General features: G+C 29.7%; 1 protein-coding gene across 2 annotated transcripts in view; it reads right to left on the bottom strand.

Annotated features, from left to right (window-relative positions):
* LOC123014403 (brain-specific angiogenesis inhibitor 1-associated protein 2) overlaps positions 1-22996 on the bottom strand; it is a 40905-nt gene extending 17909 nt beyond the window's left edge. Inside the window, exons 1-3 of one of the 2 annotated variants that reach the window (XM_044413497.1) lie at positions 22681-22996; positions 11709-11998; positions 3640-3715 (exon numbers count right to left, since the gene is read on the bottom strand). In XM_044413497.1, coding sequence (XP_044269432.1) covers positions 3640-3715; positions 11709-11753 — 121 coding nt within the window. In that variant the 5' untranslated portion in view covers positions 11754-11998; positions 22681-22996. The remainder of the gene's footprint in view (positions 1-3639; positions 3716-11708; positions 11999-22680) is intronic. The other variant, XM_044413496.1, reaches the window with a different exon arrangement.
* Positions 22997-24642: the final 1646 nt, after the last annotated feature.

Here is a 24642-nt window from a genome sequence, read left to right as displayed (position 1 = left end):
TTAATGTATTGCTGAAATATCTATTTTGAGACGAAGTTAATTTCCAGTCAACGTGAAAAAACGAAACTGGAGTCTGTTTTACCGATAAGAGCTTGACGTGTCACTATTTGTCAAACTAAATTAAACTTCGATCTTCGCCTTTAACTTTTTGGGTGTTCGATAAAATCTAAACTTTCTTCGAACAACTGGATAAATCATTGTGAAAATTGAATAGATAAACACTTGGAAAAACTTTATATATAAAAATTATGAAAAAAACAAACAGAAATATTAATTAACTCTATCAATAAATCTATCACACAATGCAAAAACTACAAAAAGTGGCATTTTTGGCTACTTGTGCTTGTAACGAAACCAATTTCCTGATGTCAAATACTATCCCTGCAATTTATAGCACATTGCGAGGAATAAATTCAGACATACTTTAGAAAGAGTAATTGCATTGTGTAAATTCTAAGCGGCCCTCACAGGCAGTCGTCAGACTCCCCTTGGAAGCCGGTATTATCAGCGACCCTAACGTCGTGACGCCCCTTACGTCGTGCCGTCTCTTGGAGCTAACATCATATATTTTATCACGGCTTTTTCATTTCGGCTGAGTTCAAAAAACTTTAGTTGTTACATCGAAGGACAAATTTTCCTTCTCCACCTTGCTCCTCTCAAGATACCTTTTTTGGACTAAATAATTAAAAATCCTTTAAGATTTAGATTTTTGTCTTAGCATGTTACAATTTAAAATATGACGCACAATATAAGTAATTCTGAAACAAGAAACATTATTGCACTGAAAATTAGCATTGCAGTAAACCTTCAAGACAAACAAATAAAACAATAACTAACTTTGCTTGCATATTGCATAAGTTCTTTATTAAATAAATCAAACAAGTGTCACGGATTATAAATAGAACAACAATCCCCTCCCAATCAAAATAAAACTTATTGTTTTTTGTAATTTGATATTCAAATCTCATGTTGTTTAAAAGATCGATTTTGTTCAAGTTAGGTAATGAGATGGGAATCACAAAGCTGAACTAATTTTGTATTTTGTTTTACGAATAAGCCAACAGTAACACAAATCTTTCTGAGTTATTATTACAAACAATAGATCCTTATTTATTTTCTAAACTTGCTCCAACTCTTCCGCTAGTGCAACATACAAATTATTAAGTTTAGCTGGGTTTGACTAGATACGAGAATGTTTTTTACTTGTTGTATCAAAATATTGACTGTATCTACTAACTTACAAAACGACCCAGTTAAGTCGGTAAACTGTTTATTAGAAACCCTGAATGGTTGAAAAGAATTTGAGGTTTGCCTGAGATTTTTGCATGTTTCATTTTTGGTTGCAGCTGCATCATCAAAAAGTAAGCTTGATTTACATAAAAGGTAGAAAGTAATGCATATTTCATTTTTTCTCTAAACACGAGATAAACTCAAAATTAAATAAGTTTGTTTGAGGAAAATCGTATACAATTTAAATATTCATGAAGATTTTCCATCTTGCCTTATTTCAACTTTAATAAGTATGTATTTTCAGATAAAATTATTTGATCAAGCTTACTGATTTAAATATTCTGCTATAAAATATGTAAACGAAAGCTTTTATTAGGTCGTTTTAATTATCACAAAATTTGGGTTTCTGGCCAATGATTACTTTTACCTACTAAAAATACAAATTTTTCTGTTTTGTGATCGATCCAATAAGATATGAAACAAAGCATTTTCCGATTAAACTAAAAATTTACTTTATATTAAAACGAATTATTGCATTACAAAGTACATACTAAAAAAATTGTTGATTACTGAAAAAAATTCTCGGATGTGCAAATCTTCTTTTTTTAAATGGTAACCTACTAAGAATTTTTTTTCAACAAAGACTACGGTTTAAAAATTACAACTACCGTTAGTGCTATAAACATTATTTTTGGCTGATAAACATGGTTGTTCATAAATATGAAGCAACATTAACTTATAAAACTACTAATAAAGTGTTGAAAATCTGCGAAATAGCTTTCTGTGTACCTCCACTGATAAGTATTTTGCAGCTCGCGAAAATTGGGTCTGTAAATTTCATCTCTGAAAGCGTTTAACAGAATATTCTGGTGTGGTTACTAATTAAATCATTCCAATTTGATAATTACGAAAATTGGATAAATTCATTTATTTCTCGGTTGCACATTTTTACATATTTTTCGTTATTTTAAACTTTCAACAGTAATTTTTTATTATTTAAATCAATGCAACAGTCAATTTCCAGAGAAAAATACGCATTTCATTTTAGTGCACCGTTTAAAAAGAATTTTAATTAAAAAACTGAGAAATTCTAAATGCATAAGAAATATAAATTCTTTGCGTGCCATTAGATTAATTCGTTGAAAATTTATAACTACCATTTTCTTCTTTTCCAGGTATTTCATGATCCGAAGTTGTACTTAGGTAATAAGACTAGTCTGCATATCTGCAATTTAAATAACTAAAATGTGTTTTGAACATTTACATAAAGTGTTAAATAAAAATCTGTCACGTTTCTGTTAGTTTTCCATTGGTTTTGTCAGGAAGCATAAAACCACAGAAATAACACTCGGATTACATCGTATGGAAAGAATTTCTTCCGGAAAAGCAATTGTGTGACATAGCGCTTGATAAAACGCTATAAACTCTGAGAGCTTCCAACTCGAAGCCTCATCAGCACGCAGAAAAGTTCTTGATTTTACAGATGAAAAATCAAATATTCAATTGGATAATTTCATAAACAACGCAAAGAATTATTTAGAATTTGTGGATTTATGTAAATTGATTATGGTAATTTTTAGTAAATTTCGGTTTTAGTTTGTTTGATTTAATTACCAACATGTATTTTTATAATTTTTATAATTTTATTTAATGAGGATTAAGGTAAGCACTTTGTACAATATACTACCAACATAGTTGCCTCAATGTGGGAGAAAATGTGTAGAAACAGGAAATGAGCTTTTCATAGTCCTCAACGGTGAAAGGATTTGTCATTTCTTCAAATATTTATCTTTTTGTGAGCATGACAGGGTGAGTAAATGTTAAACCCGCTACTTTGGTGACTTTTTCCGGTTTTACTATTGATGACAAGTTACTTTTTGCTTGATATTTGAGAAAGTATTATGTCAGTTATCAATGATTTTTCCAGTTTATCTTTAAAGCTCGTAATGTGCATCTGCTTTACAAGTACTACTTACACTTATTGCTTTACGTGACAATTCATAATGAACTCATTTATATGTCGATGAAATTCTAAATTAAAGGTACAAGGAAAAACGTGCACAATTCACATCAACTATAGAGACACTTCAATAAAGACTGCAGATTTTACGTGATTGTGGAGATGAGCGAGACAGAAAGAGTCATTAAAAGAAACGGTGAAAAATTCATTAATTAGTAGCGAAATAACAAGATAACAGACAGTCTACAACACGTTTCTTGCTCACTTCCTAAAAGAGTCACTTGAAACTTTTCTTTCTAAAAATGTCAAAAAAATGAAAAAGTTTGACAAAAAATATAGAACAGTAAATAGTTGTTTAATATCTTCTAATTATAAATTATCTTCTATTACATTAGTGTAGAAAAATTATTTCGAATAGAATATATAAAAGTCAGAAATAATGGCCTTACCATGAAGAGCTTTGAGATAAGCTTTTCCAGCGTTGATCATTTGCCTCGCTCCCGGATTAAACTTATCCAGTATATTCTGAAACAAAATTTATCATTAGGAGATTAGGTGATGCAACAAAATTATCAACCACTGAGATTTCGAATTATTCAAAACTCCGTATTGAGTAAAAACCTCGCTAATCCTAGTTTAGTAAAAGTGACATAAATAGCTGTTTTGGACACTAAATCTAACAAAAAGTTTTTTTTGTAGGGTACATATAAAATGTCATATATGAAAAAAACTAACAATATACAATAGTTTAGAATAGATCTCTTTGAGCTTCTGTCGCACCTCGAGTATAATAATATGTATAACATTTGGTCAGAACAATGGAATGTTTACAACTTACTCATTTCACACCGTCATTCTTTATGCGTATTAAATTAGTCGCTCAGAAACTTTTAATTGGACCTGCAAAATGCCATTGGGTAATAATTATGTGTGTTAAAAAATTACATGGTTGGAACAGGTTAGTTGCCCCTTGAACCGTGTTATGCAATAATTCAACAAAATTCCCCAGGCGTTGAGAATGTATCCACAGTTGTAGGTGCAGCTTTAAGAGTACTGTATCTTAACTCATCATTGATATTTCTGATCATTGTAACTTAAGACTGTAAAGTGTTTAAATTGAATTCTGTGTTAATTTGTTTATTAGAGCTGGATCAATATAGACAGATGTCAATTGCCTTCGTAATTATGGAAATTATTTCAACAATTAACAAGAATAAAATTTAAGAAATTTATCTTTTAAACCATCAACATTGACAATTACGCTGAAGGCTACATCAGAAATAACTTTTTTCAGGAAGTATTATTGGTTGTGATAGACTCTTGTATTATGTAAATTAAAATTTACAGACATTGATAAAAAAACATATACAAAAAGATAGCTAATTGAGATTCAGATAAACCATATCCTTATTAATTTGGTATGAAAGCTAAAATACCAAACTCTATAAAAATTTAAAAGCGTGAAAGTTTTAATTGGCTCAACTGTCAAATGGGCAAAATACAACGCGTATCAGAAATAAGTCGGCGGTTTTTTTTACTACTAGTAGAACTCGTTAAAAGCAACAACTTTTTAATACGAGTTACACTGTGCTGAGTTAAAATTATGAAAAAGTTTTCTAAAACATCCCTAGATTCCCGATGCTATTCATGTTTTAAGATTCGATATTGATCGATAACCGACCAAAGAGAAAAAACACTGTAAAAACAATAAAATGGCAATTCATTATAATTGTAATTTGTAATGATCCAATGTTTCACTAAGAATAAATAGAAATATTAATTAATAATAATTATGAGTAAAAATCAATTAGAAGTAGATAACGGTGCCTAAAGTAGGTACTCGCTAAAATGTGTGACATACATCCAATAAATTATCTAAATAACAATAAATTTTCGAAAAATAATAATATGTATAATAACTTAACCTTGATCACGCCAAATTGCTGCACCAATCAAAAGTTATTGATACTTCTCTCAGATTTTTTGAAATCACTACTTAACACAAACATCTCAGTTGAACGTTATTCTTTTTAATTTACTTAATTTTAATTTCCAACATTTAAGTGCATATTTTTTCAAAACTGTTGTTGTCTGTGACATTGCTGTGAAGTAAATACTTCACTTTATTACGAATTCAGAAAAAGCTTAAAAACGATCGCAAATTGTCAATTTCACCTTCTTTCAAATATTCAATTTCATGTGATGCCTCACGCCGCGTCGCATTCAAAATTACCAACTCTATAAAAATTACCATTACTATTTAGATTGTAGATATACTGAAGTGTAAATGGATAGTAACCGTGTTTGATTAATCATTACCTTCGGCGCAAAATTATAAAAGTTATTAATGTTCATAAAGCATATGAAACACCTGAATAAAATACAGTTTCCATATTTTTAATCTGATGGAATAAAATTTTCTAATTAGTAATCACCATCTGCTTTTAGTCAAGACATTACAATGTGCAAAATTAAACGTAATGAACAATTAGTGTTGTTAATGTGAGAAAAGTAATACTCTTATCCATTATACTAATGACAGCAGGTGGGTTAATAATAATTAATAAAGTTCAAGAAAGTAAAACGATTGTAGAAGTGTTATTTTTATTTTTCAAAATGAGGATACTCCACTGTTTTTAAAAAATGTTCATTATTAGTTTCCAGATGGTAAGAGCGAATGAACATCTCTATTATTAATAAACTTATAAATTCCGGCTGTGTATTTTTATTTTGTTGCTTTCACACAGATGCAATTTTTTGCAGCTGTTATTGCTTGTGACTTTTATTACCAATATTAATGGCGTGGCGGAAGACTTACAAATAAATAGAGGATATGAGAAAATGACAAAACGGTCGGCTTTCAGATGAAGATGATTCTCAAAGCGACCACTTATTAAAGTCATCAATTTGTTTTTATTTTTCCAATGTAAATTCAACAAGAAGGCAGGACTAATTGTAAGTATAACATAATTTATATATGTATGATGATAGTTCAATTATCACAATTCACAAGACATACCAGTAGAATAAAAATCAAAAATTTTAAAACAGTATGATACAGGTGATACTAAAGCGAATGCAATATATTATCACAAGATGAAACATGCCTTTGAAACCAAATCCCAAAACCAATTTCCTCAATAAACGTTTCCAACTGATGATCCCAACCCTGTTAACATTAAACGGTCTCAAAGTGTTCTCAAAAATAATTCTTCTCGAAATGTAAAACAATTCTAACAACGAAGTCAAACGACAAGCAAGCGACTCATTTAAAATCGACCTTCATTTAAACTCGCAATATATTGTTATTTCCAAAATTGAAAAAGGCCCAAGTTTTCAACCGTTGAAAATTGAAATACATAAAACTACCTCCACATAAATAACAAACCAAATCCTTCTAATCCACTCATTAAAAGTTTACTACTTTACAGTTTACAAACTGTTCCACTCGATTAATTTGTCAGATTAAACATAATAACTTTATTTTAGTAATTCAAAATTTAATAATTAATTTGTACATAATTTCAGTTTTGAATAATACAAGTATTTAGTTCAAATAACGCTGCAACTGAAACTTCCACAAGTGAGTTTCAATCTGGTTATAAAAAAGCATGAATGCTATTTAATTAAAGTTGCCACAAATTCATTTTAGTGTACTCATACTTAAATGATTATTTTACACAAATTCCACCTAATAGAGATAACGGTAGCTACCAGTTTTCTAGAAATAATTTAGTTTATGACAGTTATTACTCATATTCGTAACAAATTCGCTTCTAGTAGTTTTTTAATTTTTTTTCATGTTCGTATTGGTTAAATAATAAACTTTAGTCTATGTAAATAAGCTGATACTTACTAAAACTTTCAGATGAGTACTAGCATTTAAAATGTTTGTTATTGCTGAAAAAATGTCTGTATTTCAGATTCTACTTTACCTACATTTTTGAGGTAAAATAGGTAACAAAATATAGTTTTTGTCTAAATCAAGTATACAAGTATATGTATTAGAATAAGATCCTATACATAGAGTATAAACAAATTTAAAGCCAACAATACAGAAAACAAAGTGTCAGAATATTGAGACAAAATTATATGTCACGAGAAATACCGTGCGATCAAATAAAAAATAAATTAGAGTAGGCGTTGTTTAAATTCTACAGTTGGCAACACATTGGCTGGGAATCTGGGCTGGAAATTTTCCACACACACTGAAAGTGAAAATAACCATCCACCGTTTTCCTCTTGTACAGCAAAAAAAATTTTCTTTTCTAAAGTGAACATTATTTCACTCAAAAAGAATAAAACGCAAACTTGTCAAAGTTTCCGCTGACATTTGATGTCAAAAATCAGGATTGCCATCTGAAGGACTTTAATCACCGCCTACTCTAATTTATTTATTTTTTTTGATCGCACCGTATAAATACACGGTCATTCAAACTTTACCCTTTTAGGTTCAGTTTCATAATCGTATTTAAAGAAGCTTTAAATTAAATATTGTTTAGAATGTGCTGATTACTACAGACTTGTTGACAAAAATTTCACATTCTAAACCAACATTAATTTTACAGTCTCTTTAAATAGATCAAAACTGGCCCTTAGAAAATCTTAAAACAATTGACCCGGTTTTTTCATGTTTTACTTCATATTTTTAAAACTTTTAAAACATTATTTAATATGCATGCAAATTTTAACGTTTCCTACTTACAAAATATTCTAATTCTAATTAATAAAAAAATAATATTAGTTACATTTTTGAAGATCTATATCTACCCGAGTAAAGTTTTCAGTTTTGATAAAAATCCTTGATTCTAAAATCCCTTCAAATGACAATATAATGCTTTCAAATAACTACGTACAAAGAAAACCAATAGTTTCTGCCCTAAAAGGGCAAAAAACAAAAAAAATTTCTGAAAATAGGAAATATTATTGCTAAATAAAGAATATCAAAACTAAAATCTCTTTATTTAAGGAGAAAAGTAGGTATATAGTATTAATTTAATTTTTAATGTTAACAAACTATAATTTTTAAACACAAAACTAAATATATCTTAAGTTTGCAAACAAATGTATATTTAACCGAATTAAGTGTACGTTGTGAAAAATTGGGCAGATATTTATGAGACACCTGTATATTTTCCAAAAACGTTTGCCCCCAATCGAAAAGAAAACAAATAATCTTCACCTTCCCACATATACCTATAATATAGGCCAGAAGTTGCATTAACCCGGAAAACAATGCTATAAACAAATCTCCGCTTTACTGACTAATATCGTCTCCTTATCCTGTTTATTATACCGCGTAGTCGTGATCTTATTGACCTACAACGGCTGGAGTATATATTTCCTACACAAGCTGCAACAAATAGCATGCAAACCTACTATACAAACCTACAAACCTCTCCAACAACACCGTCATTAATCCTTGGTGTAGGTTGAAAATTTAATTTATTACCAACTGAAAGTTTTGCAGCGACCAAGCAGGTATTTCAGCGTTTCATGCTGTAGGTAGTATAAAAATAAATAATGCGACATAAAAACATCTATGACATATTTGGCAAAAATTCATCTTATCGGTAAATATAGTCGATACAAGAAACAGAATAGTTTCCGATTCAACGAACTTGCGATGTCGCTGTCGCTCTGAATACAAAACGACGAACAGAGTGAAAGGAGATGGAATGCCAACTCGTTTTGCCATAAAAATATAAAGTTTCCGCAACTATTTGATACATTTTGTTATTTCGGCAGGATATTATTATAGTAGATAAATACAGAAATCTAGAAAAATGTGCATCAAAATGTATTTAACCATCAGGAGGAATTGAAAGTAGTATTAATAACTGTTGAGTAATTCGACAGTTGTCACATTTAATTGTTTTTTTCAAAAAATGCTTGTTTCCGGCTGAACTGTAATTCGGTTATAATCTAGTACCTAATTTCAAGTTCTCGTGCAACTGCGTTATAACGGGATTCTATCCTATTAATGCACCATTATGTAACAGTGGACTATTAGGAAGCATATGATAAGAGCTTCTTAAGTCGTTATACTATGGTTACAGCTTTGATAGTCCAGACATATAGCCTTCTTTTATTACATTAAAAGAAAAAAGTAAACTTATGAACCTGAAAATAAACCCGAGTTCTCAAGTGACTGATGACAAGTTTCTCCTATCAATGAAAATTAACAAAATAATGATTAATAAAATTTTAAATACTTATTTTTTATCCACCAAGCAATTTCTCTTAGACACCTCTATGTTCTTCTCTTCTACTTGTAGGATAAAATGAAACGCCTGCAGTCTTGACCAAAAAACTTACAGAAAATCTGATACATCAGATGTAAACAAACCCACCTACTTTTTCCACTCAAGGTCACAGTTACCAAAAAAGTAGATCGATTTCTAATTAGACACTAACAAGACACTAAAGACAATGGTATACATCACACCCCTTATGTGTTTTTTAATTTCGTAAAAATGAATGAACTGCCAATGAAAAATAAAATAAATATGTACAACTTTGTAGTACATATTTTTAAACATATGTTGAACATATTTTGCCAAATTTTAAGTCAAAAGCTTTAGATCCACAGCGATTGCAAACTAATTATCCTCCATTAGAGATAATATCTGTATTATTTTGAAAGCAAAATTACCATAACACAACTAAACATAACACACTGTAGCAAAGGTCCCCATAACGAAATACAAATTAAACCCATGCTAATATCCTCCAAATAACAGACTTTAAGTCATCAGTTAATCAAAAAATAATCTTTGATATGCATAACCTACAGTTTCTAAAGTTTCAAGTTTCTCTTATATACAACTTTAAGATTATCGACGTTAGTTTCAATCAAAATTTCTTTCCAACTTAAGAACTAACGCAATGATTGATGTATTAACATTTATTATGCTGCACCTTATTATTTGTCCGTATTTAGAACAGAACAAAGTTATGTAGCTTGTCCCAGCTCACCTTGCTATTAAATTGAGAAGAATAAGATAATTAATGATATTTTTCTTCATAATTGGTAATAAAAATGTAAGGCAAATTAGTCACCTAATCTATTATTCAATCAAATAAAATAATAAGTTCTTGTAGCAACTTTACACCATGCTTTCAAATAAATTTCTGATCAAAGCAACCTGTGACTTTGAAATTAAGTTGGCAACACCTTTGATAGTTTATGTTGTCAACTTAATATTAAAGTCATGAAACACTTCAGCCAAAAATTTATTTAAAAGTATGATAGGACATATACAGATTTTTTTTAACACTGAACATAGGTCTATATTCAATTTAAAAAGATACAAATCAAACCATTGCTGTAATTTACGAGTAATAGTAGTCTCACTTGCATATTTACAATTTAAAAGCAACGAAATAAATTTTTGCTTTATCTAAGTGAAGATGATGACATACAAATAGAAAAACTCCAGACAAAACATTAAATACTTCAAAAATAAAGTTATATAGCAAAAAATTTTGCTGAAAACAATAATTAGAACAAAATAAAAAAAATCTTCGCCTAATATTTTTGACTTTTTTTTTTAAACTGCAAAGATGTTTTAGTATCGGAAACGCATGTTTGTACCGGTGGTCGGAAGTCTAAGAAGCAATTTAAACCTAACCCTTGAAGACTGAGATATGGTGTCGGACTTTTTTGAAGAAAATTTAATTCTCCACAACTTAGTTCCTTACACATTTTTTATCTTTAATATACACCATAATTTCGAAATTCTTTTAGCCTGAACTTTTTTAACATTACTTCCATGTTCCTGTTATCTTATATTACTTGACATTGAGTTCTGGGTTACCTGTATAACTTATTTTTTTTCTGTGAAGTATTTAAGGTTCTATCTGTCTATAATTTTTCTGTTTGTCCTGTCATCAACCTCGTATAAATAAAGCAAATTTTGCAATTTTTTATTTCGTTGTTCTGAAATTGTAAACACTACTGAGACTATCTAAAGAGACTAAATTACAACAATGCATTGATCTGTGCTTTCTTAAACTAAACTTAGGGCTACTCGTGAAGCTATGTTCAAAATTAAAAAAAAATGTCTCTGCACTTTATACCTATATAAAATACCTTTTTCTTAAGTACATATGTTTAGGATTGTTTTTAACGTAAACTAGAGTCACCAGAGACAAAGTATTAGAAAATTAAATGGTTTGTAGTTTTTATTCGCGTTTTCATAAGAGCATTTTTTAATAAAGATATCCGACTTATCATGAGGTCCATAATATTTTCTATATTAAAGTTGTATTTTAAATTAAAATTTTGAATAATAATTGAACAATAAACACATTTAAATTTGAATGAAATTAATGCTACATGAATTCCAATAATTCAACAGAAACAAAGAAAAAACATTGATTAAATCAATAATTAAATAAAAACTTCCACAAAATAATTAAATCAACTATTGATGGCAAACAGACCATCCGTTGTAATCTAAACCTGCTTAAACTCAATTCGATTGAACTAATTACAGAGGACAATCCCACTTACCTTGTAAATTCCATCAACGAGTTTGATGAGTTCTTCAGTCTCCATGTCGAAGCAGTTGTATGACGTTGCTCAGAGGACAAAGCTAGTTACATTCAGGGTTCATGGCACAAGTACTTTAAACCGCACCGAATTTCTCTTTTCGAATTTAAAATCACTATTGGCAATAATTTACTTAAAAGCCCATTCATTTAACACATATCCTACTTCTTTAATTGCATGGACAAAATGATGCAGAAATCCGGGCTTAAATTGTCTCTCTAACGTAGATTAAGCCCCCGATCCAATCCAATCTGCAACGAAATAAATTAATTTAGTGTTAAGCATTATACTGGATACACAACTGACAAGATTTTCATGTGATTTCCGGTTGTTGGGTTGATCTTAGTGCACGCCAGATAATGTGAAAATTATTGACTTTCAAAACGTGGAATAACGCAAGGGTCAAGACTCTCCTTAAACCACTTTCGACTAAGACAACTCTCACTGATTTCCGTTCACATATAAGAATAGCTTCAGATATACTTCATTGACTGAAGATAGCTTTCTTTAGTTTGAAATTATAGTGACAACGGCCAGCTCTGAGCAGGATTAACTGCATTCGCAGAATCAAATTACGTATCTTCTTCTCTTTGACTTTCTAGGCAATTACCGATTTGAGGTAAATCACAATGGTGCCACAGGTTTTGAGGCTATAGCAATTATTTTGAAAAATTGCTAATTGGCGTTTTGCAATGGCTAATAGTGTATTTAGGTTACACAAGAATTTAATCGTACTCATATTGAATTAATTACTAGCAAATAAATGCTTTTTCTTGTCAATCTCTTCATATTTACAATTTCTATCTGAACAAAAGGGGAAAGTTTTATAAATTGGAATTATTGTTTATAAATCGTTAGGTAGATAAATACTTTGTAAATCAGAATTACATTAAAAATATTTCTTTTCCATGATCTCACGATGTTTCCAATGTTTCAGTTATTAATTTCAAATTCATTGGCCCATTAGGCACGCTTTCACATTTTATTTTATAATAACTATTTATGTGAATTATTATTATTAACAGAAAAACCTAAATTTGTGACTATGACTTACGATCTCATCAATTAAATCTATAGAGAGGCGGAGCATTTATCCTTTTATAATTTACAAACTATAATTAACAAAGTTTGTTTGTAAGAATTTTCTCTTTGAACTTATTTTATACAAATTAAAGAAGATGGATCCTTGAAAAACATAAACCTTTTACTCAATGGGAAACATTAAATTTACATTCAAAGTATTTAAATATTTAAATCTCTTCATCCAACTAATGCCAGACTACGTTACGTATGTGTGTACAATATTATAATTTATGTGTGCCTGAAGCAAAAAATCTAAGCATTTTAATAAAAACATTTTTTATAACTAAAAAATTAAACTAAAATTTGAAATTATGTTATAAATAAAGACCGCATAAGGTATTAAATTTTAAATTAATTATAATAAAAATACAAATATATTTTAAAAAATAAATATGAGTATGACACGTTACGTTAATTTTATTGTAGCTACTTACCTCTTATTTATGCAATTTTTAAAATTGAATTCGTGTATTTTCTATATTCTCGCTATTATTTCTACGCACACATTTGATGTTGGTTTAACATGGTGTCGTAAACTTTATAACTAGTAGTTGTGTCGTTTTATATAATTATAGTTTTCCTAACTCCAGTATGGATGTACTTTAAACTAAAAATAGGTTCCTTATAAAATTTTCTGTTTGCTCTAAAAGATATTTGAGTGAACTATTTTTGTGATAGAATTTCTATAAGAATTCCGTCTCCGTTTAAATTTATCAGTTTGTCTAGAAAAATGACCACTTTGGATGATTGAATGAAATAATCGGTGACATTGAGAATAAGAAAATATTGATCTTACTTACTTTTTAAACAAATAAAAATAATCTGTTGGTCGCGACAAAGATGCGGTCATTTAGCTATAATATTGATTAAACAGCATCTGTTTGAAAAAAAACATTACAAAATCACTGAATTAATGTTTGCTTAATTTGATGAACAAATATTTTTATTGAAAGCTACCAATAAATCCAGATTCAGTAACGCTTGTTATTGTTTGGAATGAACAGATTTATTGTACCCAATTCCCAAACAGCAGTTTTGAATTAAAATCATAATTTATCTAACAGGTAGATGCTGTAAATTAAGGATTTATTAGAAATGAAACAACAGAAACGGTAATAAGTACACACATTAAACTTCACCACCATATATCGTTTGTTTAAGACGCTAGAAAACATAAATTCCTGTAGTTAAGAATTAGAAAATGAGAACTTTTCTTATTCACAGAAATATTCAGGCATGTTAGTAAAATATTGTCAAATTTTAGAGTAATTATTATTAAACGATATAATGTTTAATTAAACTGATATTGCAGTTTCAAATCAATGTTTACAATCCCAAATATTATTACCAATATGAATATTCCCGAGAGGACAACGCTCTGCTGCTGTAAAATGTCTCGCTTTCATTTAGGGCTTTATTAAGCTATCGAAATGTTAAATGCTATAAGGAATAGGTCAGGCGGATAACGTTCTCAGATTCCAACAACTTTTACTTAATGCCAGTGCTGTCTTTACGTGTATACCCATTTAAAAATATTTGCCTAGTTTCCAAATGTCAAGACATGCAAAAATGCACTTCTTCATTTTAATCAAACTGAATACCTGCATGAACACTATCATTATTCTTCTTCCTGTAATTTGCTAAAATGCTAAATTTAAAATGTCTTCATTATCTCAAATCTCAAAGGGATACTTGTTCCAAAACAAGTAAGAACAAAAATAAAAGCTTTCCGTAGATTTGAACAAGTTTCGTGTGAAAGCTAATAAAATTCATAATAAACTTCTCAAGACAAGTATCTCCATTGACATATTTAATGTAGAAATCCAAGGAGAAATGTTCAAAAGCAAGTTCATAACATCTGTCAATTGTAAATTCGCTACTGCTTTGACGGTCTCACAATCAAAATTTCTCAACTCAAGTCATAACAGGTTAGATAATTTTAATGAAGAATCTCATGAATTAAATAAGACAACATGTAATAATTCATGTCGTGACTAAAATTTATTGTGTGAAAGCTAAATATTCATAGCTTAACGAGGATTTGTTGTTTATTTAGTTTTATATTAAATAAACTGCTTCCAAAGTACGAATAGTGGCTGTAAAAAGTTTGTTGGAAAATACAGGTCTTTTTTAAAATTCACATAAGTTAAAAAACTTTGAATGCTGAAAATGAGGCCAAAGAAAATATTCATGTAAAATAATAAATTTGGAAATATTCTCCATTTAAAACCAATGAATTTTTAGGTATTTGAGTCAATGTTGCTTAATGTTTAGCTTATATTACAATAACCGTTACCGAAATTATATTAAATCTTACTCATAATATACTTAGGCAATATCAGTGAAATCCGACACTAGTAAATTATAATTTAAGATGCAGAAGTAAAATATGGTAATAGTAATAATTTAATGCTACTAAGCTTACAATGGTAACCACCAAAAATAAAACTAAAGGTTAACACTTAGAATAAAAAAATAAGAAAGCAATTTTCTATTACATTAGGCTCAATTTTTTTAAGATAAGCACTGTATACGTATATTTTTTATTTTAAATTTCATTACAAGAGAAATGCTCTTCATCGTTTGACGCTTTAGTAATGGCAAACTTGCGAGAAATCGCGTGAGCGTAACAAGCTGGCATTTTGCTTGGGTGAATTTCCTGTATCTTAACTGGTAGCTTCATGCAGACGAATCGTTATCACAAGTTAGAAATAATACAATACATATCATGTAAAATTATAATAGAAATAGAAATCGAAAAATATTATAACACCAAAAAAGGAATCAACTAAAACACCTAAAGGCCTTTCAAGAAAAAGGCAATTATTCTTGATGTAGGTAGTACATCCAACAAATTCTCACGAGATTAAAAACAACTGATTTGAGGTAATAAATACCAAACGACATTCTTGTTGGAATTTCAACACTCTTATTGGACACACCTGTTCTCTTCTAAATACGAGTGGAGTTTGCAGAGTTCTGCGATTCCTCGTTTTATATTAACGCGGTAAGTGGAACCCAGGAAAAAGTCTGAGTTTCTCGTATTAAATTTAATTAAAGAAGGCAGTAATCTTATCTGGCGTCTTTTATTAATACAGATACACATTTTGTATGTTACAATATCGAATCAAACTTTTGTAGAACAACTTTCACTTGTTTCATGATCGTGAGTTAAACAATTCATTATATCATCAGTGCATGTCTGAAATCAGCAAAATTACAACAACGTTCTTCCAAGATTGTAAATTATTTCCCGTTAGGCGTTTAGCATTTCATAAATGAAAAATCGTGACATAGACTTCTTGCTCCGTTTTTCAGGCGTTATAGGCAGATACATGTAATAATTTCAATGATATTAATAACAAGAACCCAACAAGTTGTAAATTGACATGAAGTAACAGAAATTATTTATAATTAAGAAATAAGAAAATAAATTGCCAAATATTGAAAAAGCAAATTCCTTTTGTGTAATAACTTTTTAATTATAATATAAATTCCAATTGTATTAAAGCACCTTGAACATAACCACTCGAATTAAAATCGTCAATATAAGGTTGATAAGTCCTTATTACTTGAAATGCAAAGCATTTGAGTTATTCATGTCAATTTGTTTAAAATGTAGAACTTTTCAATTTTCAATAAGCCACCATTAAAATTCAACAACTCCTAACAGGAGCATATTTTTTAGAAAAACCTTTGATGAACATTTTATCGAAAACTGGACAACTTTAATCAAAAATTAATATCCCGAATGGACGATTTTAACCAACTTTTGATAGTTAAATTTTACTAGAAATTGAAATTTTAAACGGAATTAAAAAAGATCAGATAAAATTTACACAAAATATAATTACCTAATTATTCTTACTACTACTCCTACCAAAAAAATCAAGATTTGTTTATGAAACTGTTAAATCAAGGAGTGTCTCATTGTAGTTTTGCCTGCAGTTACAGTTAGTAATTGCAATTCTAGATGAAGAAATGTGAATACATAGTGTGATGAATACTAAGATCAAAAGATATTAAAACTACCTCACACGTTTTCTAATTGAAAAGAACAAAATAATAGATAACTCTTTGTCCATACAACATTGCACCTTGGTGTGGCTCGATTTGAACCTGAACATTTATCTAATAAATATGCATAATTGTAACTGTAATTAGAAACAGATAAATTATTTGCATAGTTATTCGCTTTTAACACAGAAAATAATTATGTAATTCGATTAAAATTGTTGTTGTCAGTAGGTAAATGTCATTGAAATAACTGAAAGTTATTAACAGTCGGTGGTAAATTACTACATGACTAATACACCTTGAAAACAACAAAAATCTTGCAGCAGGTACGAAAAGGTGTAACGAGTACAACCAACTGTTTTGAAAATGACATGCCAGTGAAGAGGTAGTATCTACTTTTAATGAAAGCTTGGTTAGTAAGTAGGCGGGCATGCTATTATTAAAGCAGTTGACTATCGACCTGTTTAAAGATTTTTTTGACAAATGACCCATAACAAAAATATGAATTTTGTCCGTTTATTTTGATTCACTTTGTATAAAAATATAATTAATTAAACAACAGCTTGTTACAATCTACCGAGAAAACAAATAAAAAGATGAAAAATTTATTGTTAAAGCAATGTCATCGCGGTGAATAAAATAATACACTTCTAAGAACAGAATTAAATTTTTAAAACTTAATTAAACTACAAAAAATTAGGAACATCAATTGCAGCAGTAATTATTTCTCGCATCAAAGTTAGCAACAACTGGAATTAGTCTAATCTAAAATAGTTATTAAACCACGAACATGAAAGCAAACTAAGTAATAACTGCATCTGCAACACAATTATGCAACAATCAATATAGCTGTAAAAAATAAGTACATAATTGTAAATAATTCACGTGCAAGTAGGTTATCGCTACCTGATTTTCAAATTTATAATTCACTATGTTAGTTACTGTAAAGATTTAATAACTGACGCTTCTCTTGCAGAAAAATCAGGCAGTGGAAACGCAATGACTCTGGTACATTCCTGACGAAAGAATCTTGGCATAATTGCACTAAACGACCTTAACTGTTACATTGTGAAAAGTACTCGATAATGCTTGCATACATTAATACTAAAAGCAAAAACTTGATTACATTTACATCTGTACTACGCACTTTGCTCATGAAAATTTATTATTACCGTTAATATTACACAAACTTTATTGCCCTGTAACCACACCAGTTGCACCCAAAATATTTTCTAATACACCTGTGCCCCAACATGCTGACACTGGTTTATTCAGAGTTGATCATTGGGCACAAAGTAGTGGATTGCTTTCAGAAATTAAAAAATCGAAAAATGGTATAAAATCGGCAATGAAAGTCAGAAATTGAGTAGACTTGGCCAATTTATTCGATGTCGGCATTGACCGAAACGAAATCTGACACATTAATTAAAGCTTAATGTTATTCGATAGTCAAATTAAGTGTCGTTGATCAAACCCACCCTCTTTGTCATTTTCAGTGACCTCTGAAATATTTGAAAATAAATCTAAAAAAGCCCCAGTGCACACTGGTGTATAATTTAAATCTGAAATGCTAAAATTGTTGTAACAAATAATGTGGTTTTCAATTATACTTTTTTGTATTTATGGGCAAAAATAGAAAAAAATGTACATTCTGCAGTACTGGTTCTGTAATTTCAAATCTACGAACTAATTCAAGCATTTAATTATCATGACCATGAGTGGAAGTGAAGGAGAATATTAAATTCTAAAGTAAGTTGCCTCTTTATGTTTTAAATGTTTCACAGGAATCACAAAAAGAATGTGTTGTAATGTTATACAACAGTTATCTAATACAATCAGAAAATTCTACTATAAAACTTAAAAGCATTTTAATAAATGGTGCAAAATATAGAATTTTCGGCAGACTTTATTCATAAAAAAGATAACGCTATTAAAAAAAATCAAAATTTAATCTTAATTTTGAATTTCAACACTGTGCCATTTGCGGCGAATATTCATATCTGTTAATGTCAACAAGATATATATAAATTTTTGCCATGACCTTAAACTATACCTTAAGTGACAATCAGTGAAATATTAGGTAAGTATGTTAAGGTATCCTGTAATCATAATTATATGTTTGGTGTTCTTCTTTTTCACTAAAGAAACTGAAACAGTTTATTTCAGGAAATTACATTTGATCCAGTGGAGTTGCCTAATTGATTAGCCCAACCAATTATGGTAGAAAAGACTTTTTTCTGTAATCCTTTGGCTAATAACTTTCACAAACGTTTTCTATCCTTACGGGAAATAAGAAAAAAGTCGGTATAATAACTTTCACAAGACAATAAGATAAGTTAATGTTTGCTGACCAATTTTCAAAATTATTGTTTTATAAAATACCAAAACTGAAAGTTGTGCTGAAAAAATTAATTACATACATTGCGGTTTAACTGTTATAAACCTTTCATTGAAATAAAAATAACGCAAGTTTGGTATGTTGCGGTAGAAAATAAATTGGACGGAATAATTATGCGCCGAAAACCTAATCTGAGTTTTTATGACAAATCTTAGTTTATGGACGAGCGACTACATACAAATTTTGGTCTCTATTCCATTGCTTAATGTAAAATTTGAAAAAAAACGCTTTCAATATTATTTACGTGACATTAAATAATTAATTTTGTTGTTCCTAGAACATACTTTAATAATAGTTTTAAACAAAATGGCTCATAAAAAACTTGATGTCCTTAACGAATTCTATAGCTTTTAAATTTTTAATGAAGGACTTATTTCTGTAACAAGCAGTGTACCTAACAACAGCTATGGAATAAGTATAAACTGTACATGTCCTGCTTAAATTAATCACTTTCTAGAAAAACTAAGTGAACAACTTATAAAAACACAAGAATAACATTGAAATATTACTTTTATTTTTAATATTTAATAAGAAACACAGAGAATACGTGAACCATGCACAACTCATAATATATTTTTTTGTTGAGTAATTGCTAATTTCACACGTGTTAAACTGTAAACTCCAAAACAAATCAAAAACTAACAAGATATGTATAAGTAAATAAATTTCCTCACGATAATACCAAATTCTAACACTTATTCAGTTATGCAACTGTATTCGAGAAAAAAGATGAATAGGTATTAGTATAACGCGTCAAATCCTATAATAACATTGCATCCTTGATTATGTAACTCCTCTGGAATTTTTATACTTAATCAAGATAATGGCTATTGAATAAGATCATGTAACTTATAAGTCTCATGCAATTTTCATGTTAAAAGTATTATAAATTAAGTTCTTTTCCAGATTTTCGGAAATGAAACAACACAAAATGACATGTAATAGTTGTGAAGTTTTGTGACTAAAATAAGACAAAACAAAATAAAACAAAGGAAACCATATGATTTTAGGGTAGCTGATTTATCAATATCGCTCCTTTTGGGCTATTTACCTATATGTGAGAAACCAAATAGGAACATTTTCCCAGCAAAATATTGAAAATAGTTCACGTTTTTTAAAATGACGCCACACTTTCATTGATCCACTTCGTGAAAGAGAAATCGCAAATATTTATAAAATTCACATCTTCATTTACCTACTGAAAATACTTCCATATTACATCAGAATATTCTCAATTAAAACTTTACTTCAAACAATAATCGATCAGTGTTTTTGTATCATTGCACATGATAAATCTTTTTGATTAATGGATTAATGGAATAATCGAATACGGAAAAATAACTAGCCTTTCTTAAATTCGAAATGGGTTAAGAATATAAATTCTTGCAAAATTTCAGTCCTGCAACAACTGCTTCCACACCCTTTACATTGCATTCACACCGTTATGAGGAATATGAAACCTCGCATTTAAGACACTTATTTTTAACAAAAAACTGAAGCAAAAAATTGAAAGTTGGTTCAACCAGTTAGAAACTGCTTTCGATTTGGACAATAGTTTAATATTTGGGTCGTGTAACTTGCACTGTCATTTTATCAGGAAGTAATCAAACTCTAATGCACAACAATGTCAAAATAACAAAATTTTATGCGATTCTGCACATTTGTAGTGAAAAGTGCAAAACTCTATCCAAGAATATATTTGTTCCATCAGATAGTCTTGAAAGTAGTAACAATCACATAACCATCGTTGTTATCAGATGGAATTATAAGTAATTGGTAGTGTTGGTAGTGCAGTTAGTTTAAACTTTCTCAAATTTCTTCTTCTTGTTAAAATATAAAATTACGTAAGAAACTTAGTCCATATACGCTGGAACGGATACATAATGCTAATGTGATAACAACATGTTCTTTAATTATTTTTAAAGTATAAATAAGCTATCGACATCAAAAACGATCATTATACAGTTTTGACATTCTGTCTAATTCTAACACTTTTAAACTTGATAAATATACGAGAAGGTTTGGAACGCGGTTTTTCAGATACAAATGAATTATAATTAAGAATCAATAATAAAAATCGTACTTGAAATAATTAGCAATTATTTTAGTACAATAATGAATAAATAATAATAATAATAATCTTTTGAGCAGTTTTCATATTAGTTTACAATAAAATAATATATCATTATGTTTCCGTTTCATCCGGTATATTTTTAGCACCTGTTTGACCTTACTTTTTTATCATATTCCTAAAGAAGATGGGACCGGTAATCCTTGAATCTCGATATTACAGTTCGTTTATGAAAATGAGAAACTTAATTATGAGAACAGCTCATTGCCAAGCAAGTTTTATTTAGAATTCTCTTCATTATTTGTTTTTTTTTCTTCATTTTAGATACATATTTCTTTTTACTTTGTTAGTTCTACCTACTGCTCACCAAAAAGTCTTTAAAACCAGAAAATAGGTACCTAATAGTACACCACTTTACTGAATTCGTAACAAGCAGACAGTAACGTATCTTATGAGAGTATATTTGTGGAGTTTATAAACAGCAAAAGAGCATTCGGAGTATTTCGAAGATAAAGAAAAATTATCCAAAACAAAGATTATTTAAAAAAGTGATATCTTGTTCAAAACTATTGATCATTCTCAAAGATATAATAGAAATAACATTAAATGCGACTACCAGTAGCATCATTTTGTCACTTTTGATAAACCCAGATCTGTCCGCAACTCCGGGGTAGTTCACAGCGCACTAAAGGGGTATAGAGAGTTGAAGGTGTAATCCAGAGTTGTAAAACCACATTTTTAACATAATACATAATCATTTAAAGTTTTATGTTTTTTTATGTTTTTTTTTTAAACAAGTGCCCTTCACTCATGATTTCCTATCCCCATCAGCGAATTCCTAGGTCCATTCTTTTGATGAAGCAATCTTTGCTCTAGGGAGTTTCTGCAACCTTCAATGGCTAAATCGTTGCGTTTATCTCTTCTGTCTATACTCTATACTGCTCCATAACCACCGGAGATTTTTCTGAAAAAACATCTCCCAGCCTCGAATTGAGTTCCAATTTAAATATGGTTTTTGACCATTATATTCTGCTAGTCGCACAATTCAGACTAATTTTGATTTGTAAAACTATTGGCAACTCACTCACAACTGACAAAAAACAATTATTCCAAAGTTTTGAACGTTGTCGAATTGTTTTTAAAATCATAGACATCCCCCAAAAACTTTTTTTTTTCATTTTTTGATGAGTAGTATATTAATTAAACTAAACGTGTCCTTGTTTGAGTAAAGTCATTTACCCTTGCCCGACCGCATCATCTTAAAGGATGAAAATTGAAAAATACAACATTCCCATTAATCGCCAAATAACATGAAAATTCGCTTTACCATTCCTTGTCGAAAATAAAATGTTAAGTAAACATACCAACAAGTCGCGGAAAAAAATCGCTGGCACCTTTTGACACGAAATTCACAAACTCTTCCACGTGATTCGGCCCACATCGGAAATACAAAGTCCTACAAACTATCACAGCGTCCACGAAAGACTAAATCGCGCGCGTTGACTTCGCCACGGGAACAGCACTTTCTAATCGCACCCGCCCAGAACTCGCGCATTGCAGCGTTTCTCATGCGCGGCATGTTCTAACCATCTTGAGTATTTTACCATCTAAAACTGCAAGACAACTTGCCAAACAGAAATAGACAATCGAATCATCTTGTCACCGGACTTTTTCCGGAGATTGAATAGGAACCGGTTTTCACGAACCTTGTAAAATTTCTTTTGCGCTTTCAACCGAGCTTCAATTAATTTGAAGGCTAGATCAGTTTATCAAGGCTGTGGCTTATAACTGTTACTTCTTGTTCAAAACAAGTCGCGCTGCAAATATTTCTAAACCATTTTTTCCAAGTTACGTCAGCAAAATGGTTGCTATTGCCTAGTCACTTTTATTCGCATTGAGAATCAAGACAAATAGTTCTGGTCATAAAAAGCATTCTATTAAAAACCAGGATTATGAAATAATAATAAATATAACACAAGATATGATATTTTTCATTCACAATCACCAATGTAATGTGCCGATTATTAACCTTTTAAAGGTTGGAAAACACGTCATTATATCTCATGAGGAAGTAATAACATTACTTCTCTTGGGCGGTATTATGCAGGATTGCCAACGTTAAGATTACAACTATACCTACCACAATTTTTTTCTTTCAAATTGTCAAGTTACGCATAATATTCTGCTAAATTAGTATTCAATCGCTTCTGTAGCAGTTTTTCTTCCTTCTGGGGGAGTATACTGCTCCATTTCAACAATTTTAATATCAGATTCACACATTATTTCAACATGCAACATTCTTTGACATTTCTAAAATGGCGCCTCTCGATTGTATACATAAGCAATCGGAGTAATGCCATATTTACCACCTCGTTTGTAATGTATGTTGTACCTACTATTACACCAGCCAACATTGAGAAGAAAACAGTTATTTTTGTTCAATTCTATGTGCTAAACTCAAAAATGATAAAGAAAATTCCATAGCACGTCAGATTTTAAAACTAGGCATTTTAAGATATCATATGTAAGTATGTTCGACAAAATCGCCGAAAAACGAAACACTTAAAATCCATTTTCTCCATTCTCATTTAAATTTTTTTCTTTTCCCCCAAATTTGGGTGCCGTTAGTGACGAGCAAGGGGAAAGGTTCCACCAGGATATATTGACGATAGAAAAGAGGTACCAAGGGAGATGGGGTCCAGCTATGATGGGGGATTATTGCTGGTTCCTGATAAGGGAAGTTAAAACAGATTTTGCAAAAAACTCATCTACAACAGATTTATGTTAGAATCTTATACATCTTTCAACATTGTTCTTGTTTAGTGAATAAATTAATTTCTTTCGTCGTCTATTTAATTAATTTCTATTTGAAATGAACAATTTTTACGATAAAATTTGAGAAAACTATTTTCCTGTAACTTAAAATCTGTACGTAATAGAGAATTTTTCTTATCAAATTCGTAATTAGGGATGTTAATGTACACGTCTCAATAGATAAATCACATTAAAAAAATTAAATTTGTTGGGTAGTGTTATTAGAATCATCTGTTTAATAGCTCAGAAGAAGAGTAGTTTTTATGGAACTATTTTCCCACTAATCAAAAATCGATAAGGAAATTTTCCGGTGGGTCCATGGAGGAACAAATTAGTAAATGAGTTAAAGTTATTTCTTTAGTTATGAATCTTTTTGATTTATTACTCACTTATTTACTAATCATACTAGACTTATAGTAGTATAGTATAGTATAGTATAGTATAGTATAGTATAGTATAGTATAGTATAGTATAGTATAGTATAGTATAGTATAGTATAGTATAGTATAGTA

Source organism: Tribolium madens, unplaced genomic scaffold, assembly GCF_015345945.1.
Source record: "Tribolium madens isolate multiple individuals breed KSU strain unplaced genomic scaffold, Tmad_KSU_1.1 Scaffold_97;HRSCAF=244;Tcas5.2_LG3a, whole genome shotgun sequence".
NCBI classification, from domain to species: Eukaryota; Metazoa; Arthropoda; class Insecta; order Coleoptera; family Tenebrionidae; genus Tribolium; species Tribolium madens.
This window is presented reverse-complemented; position numbering and strand designations above follow the sequence as displayed.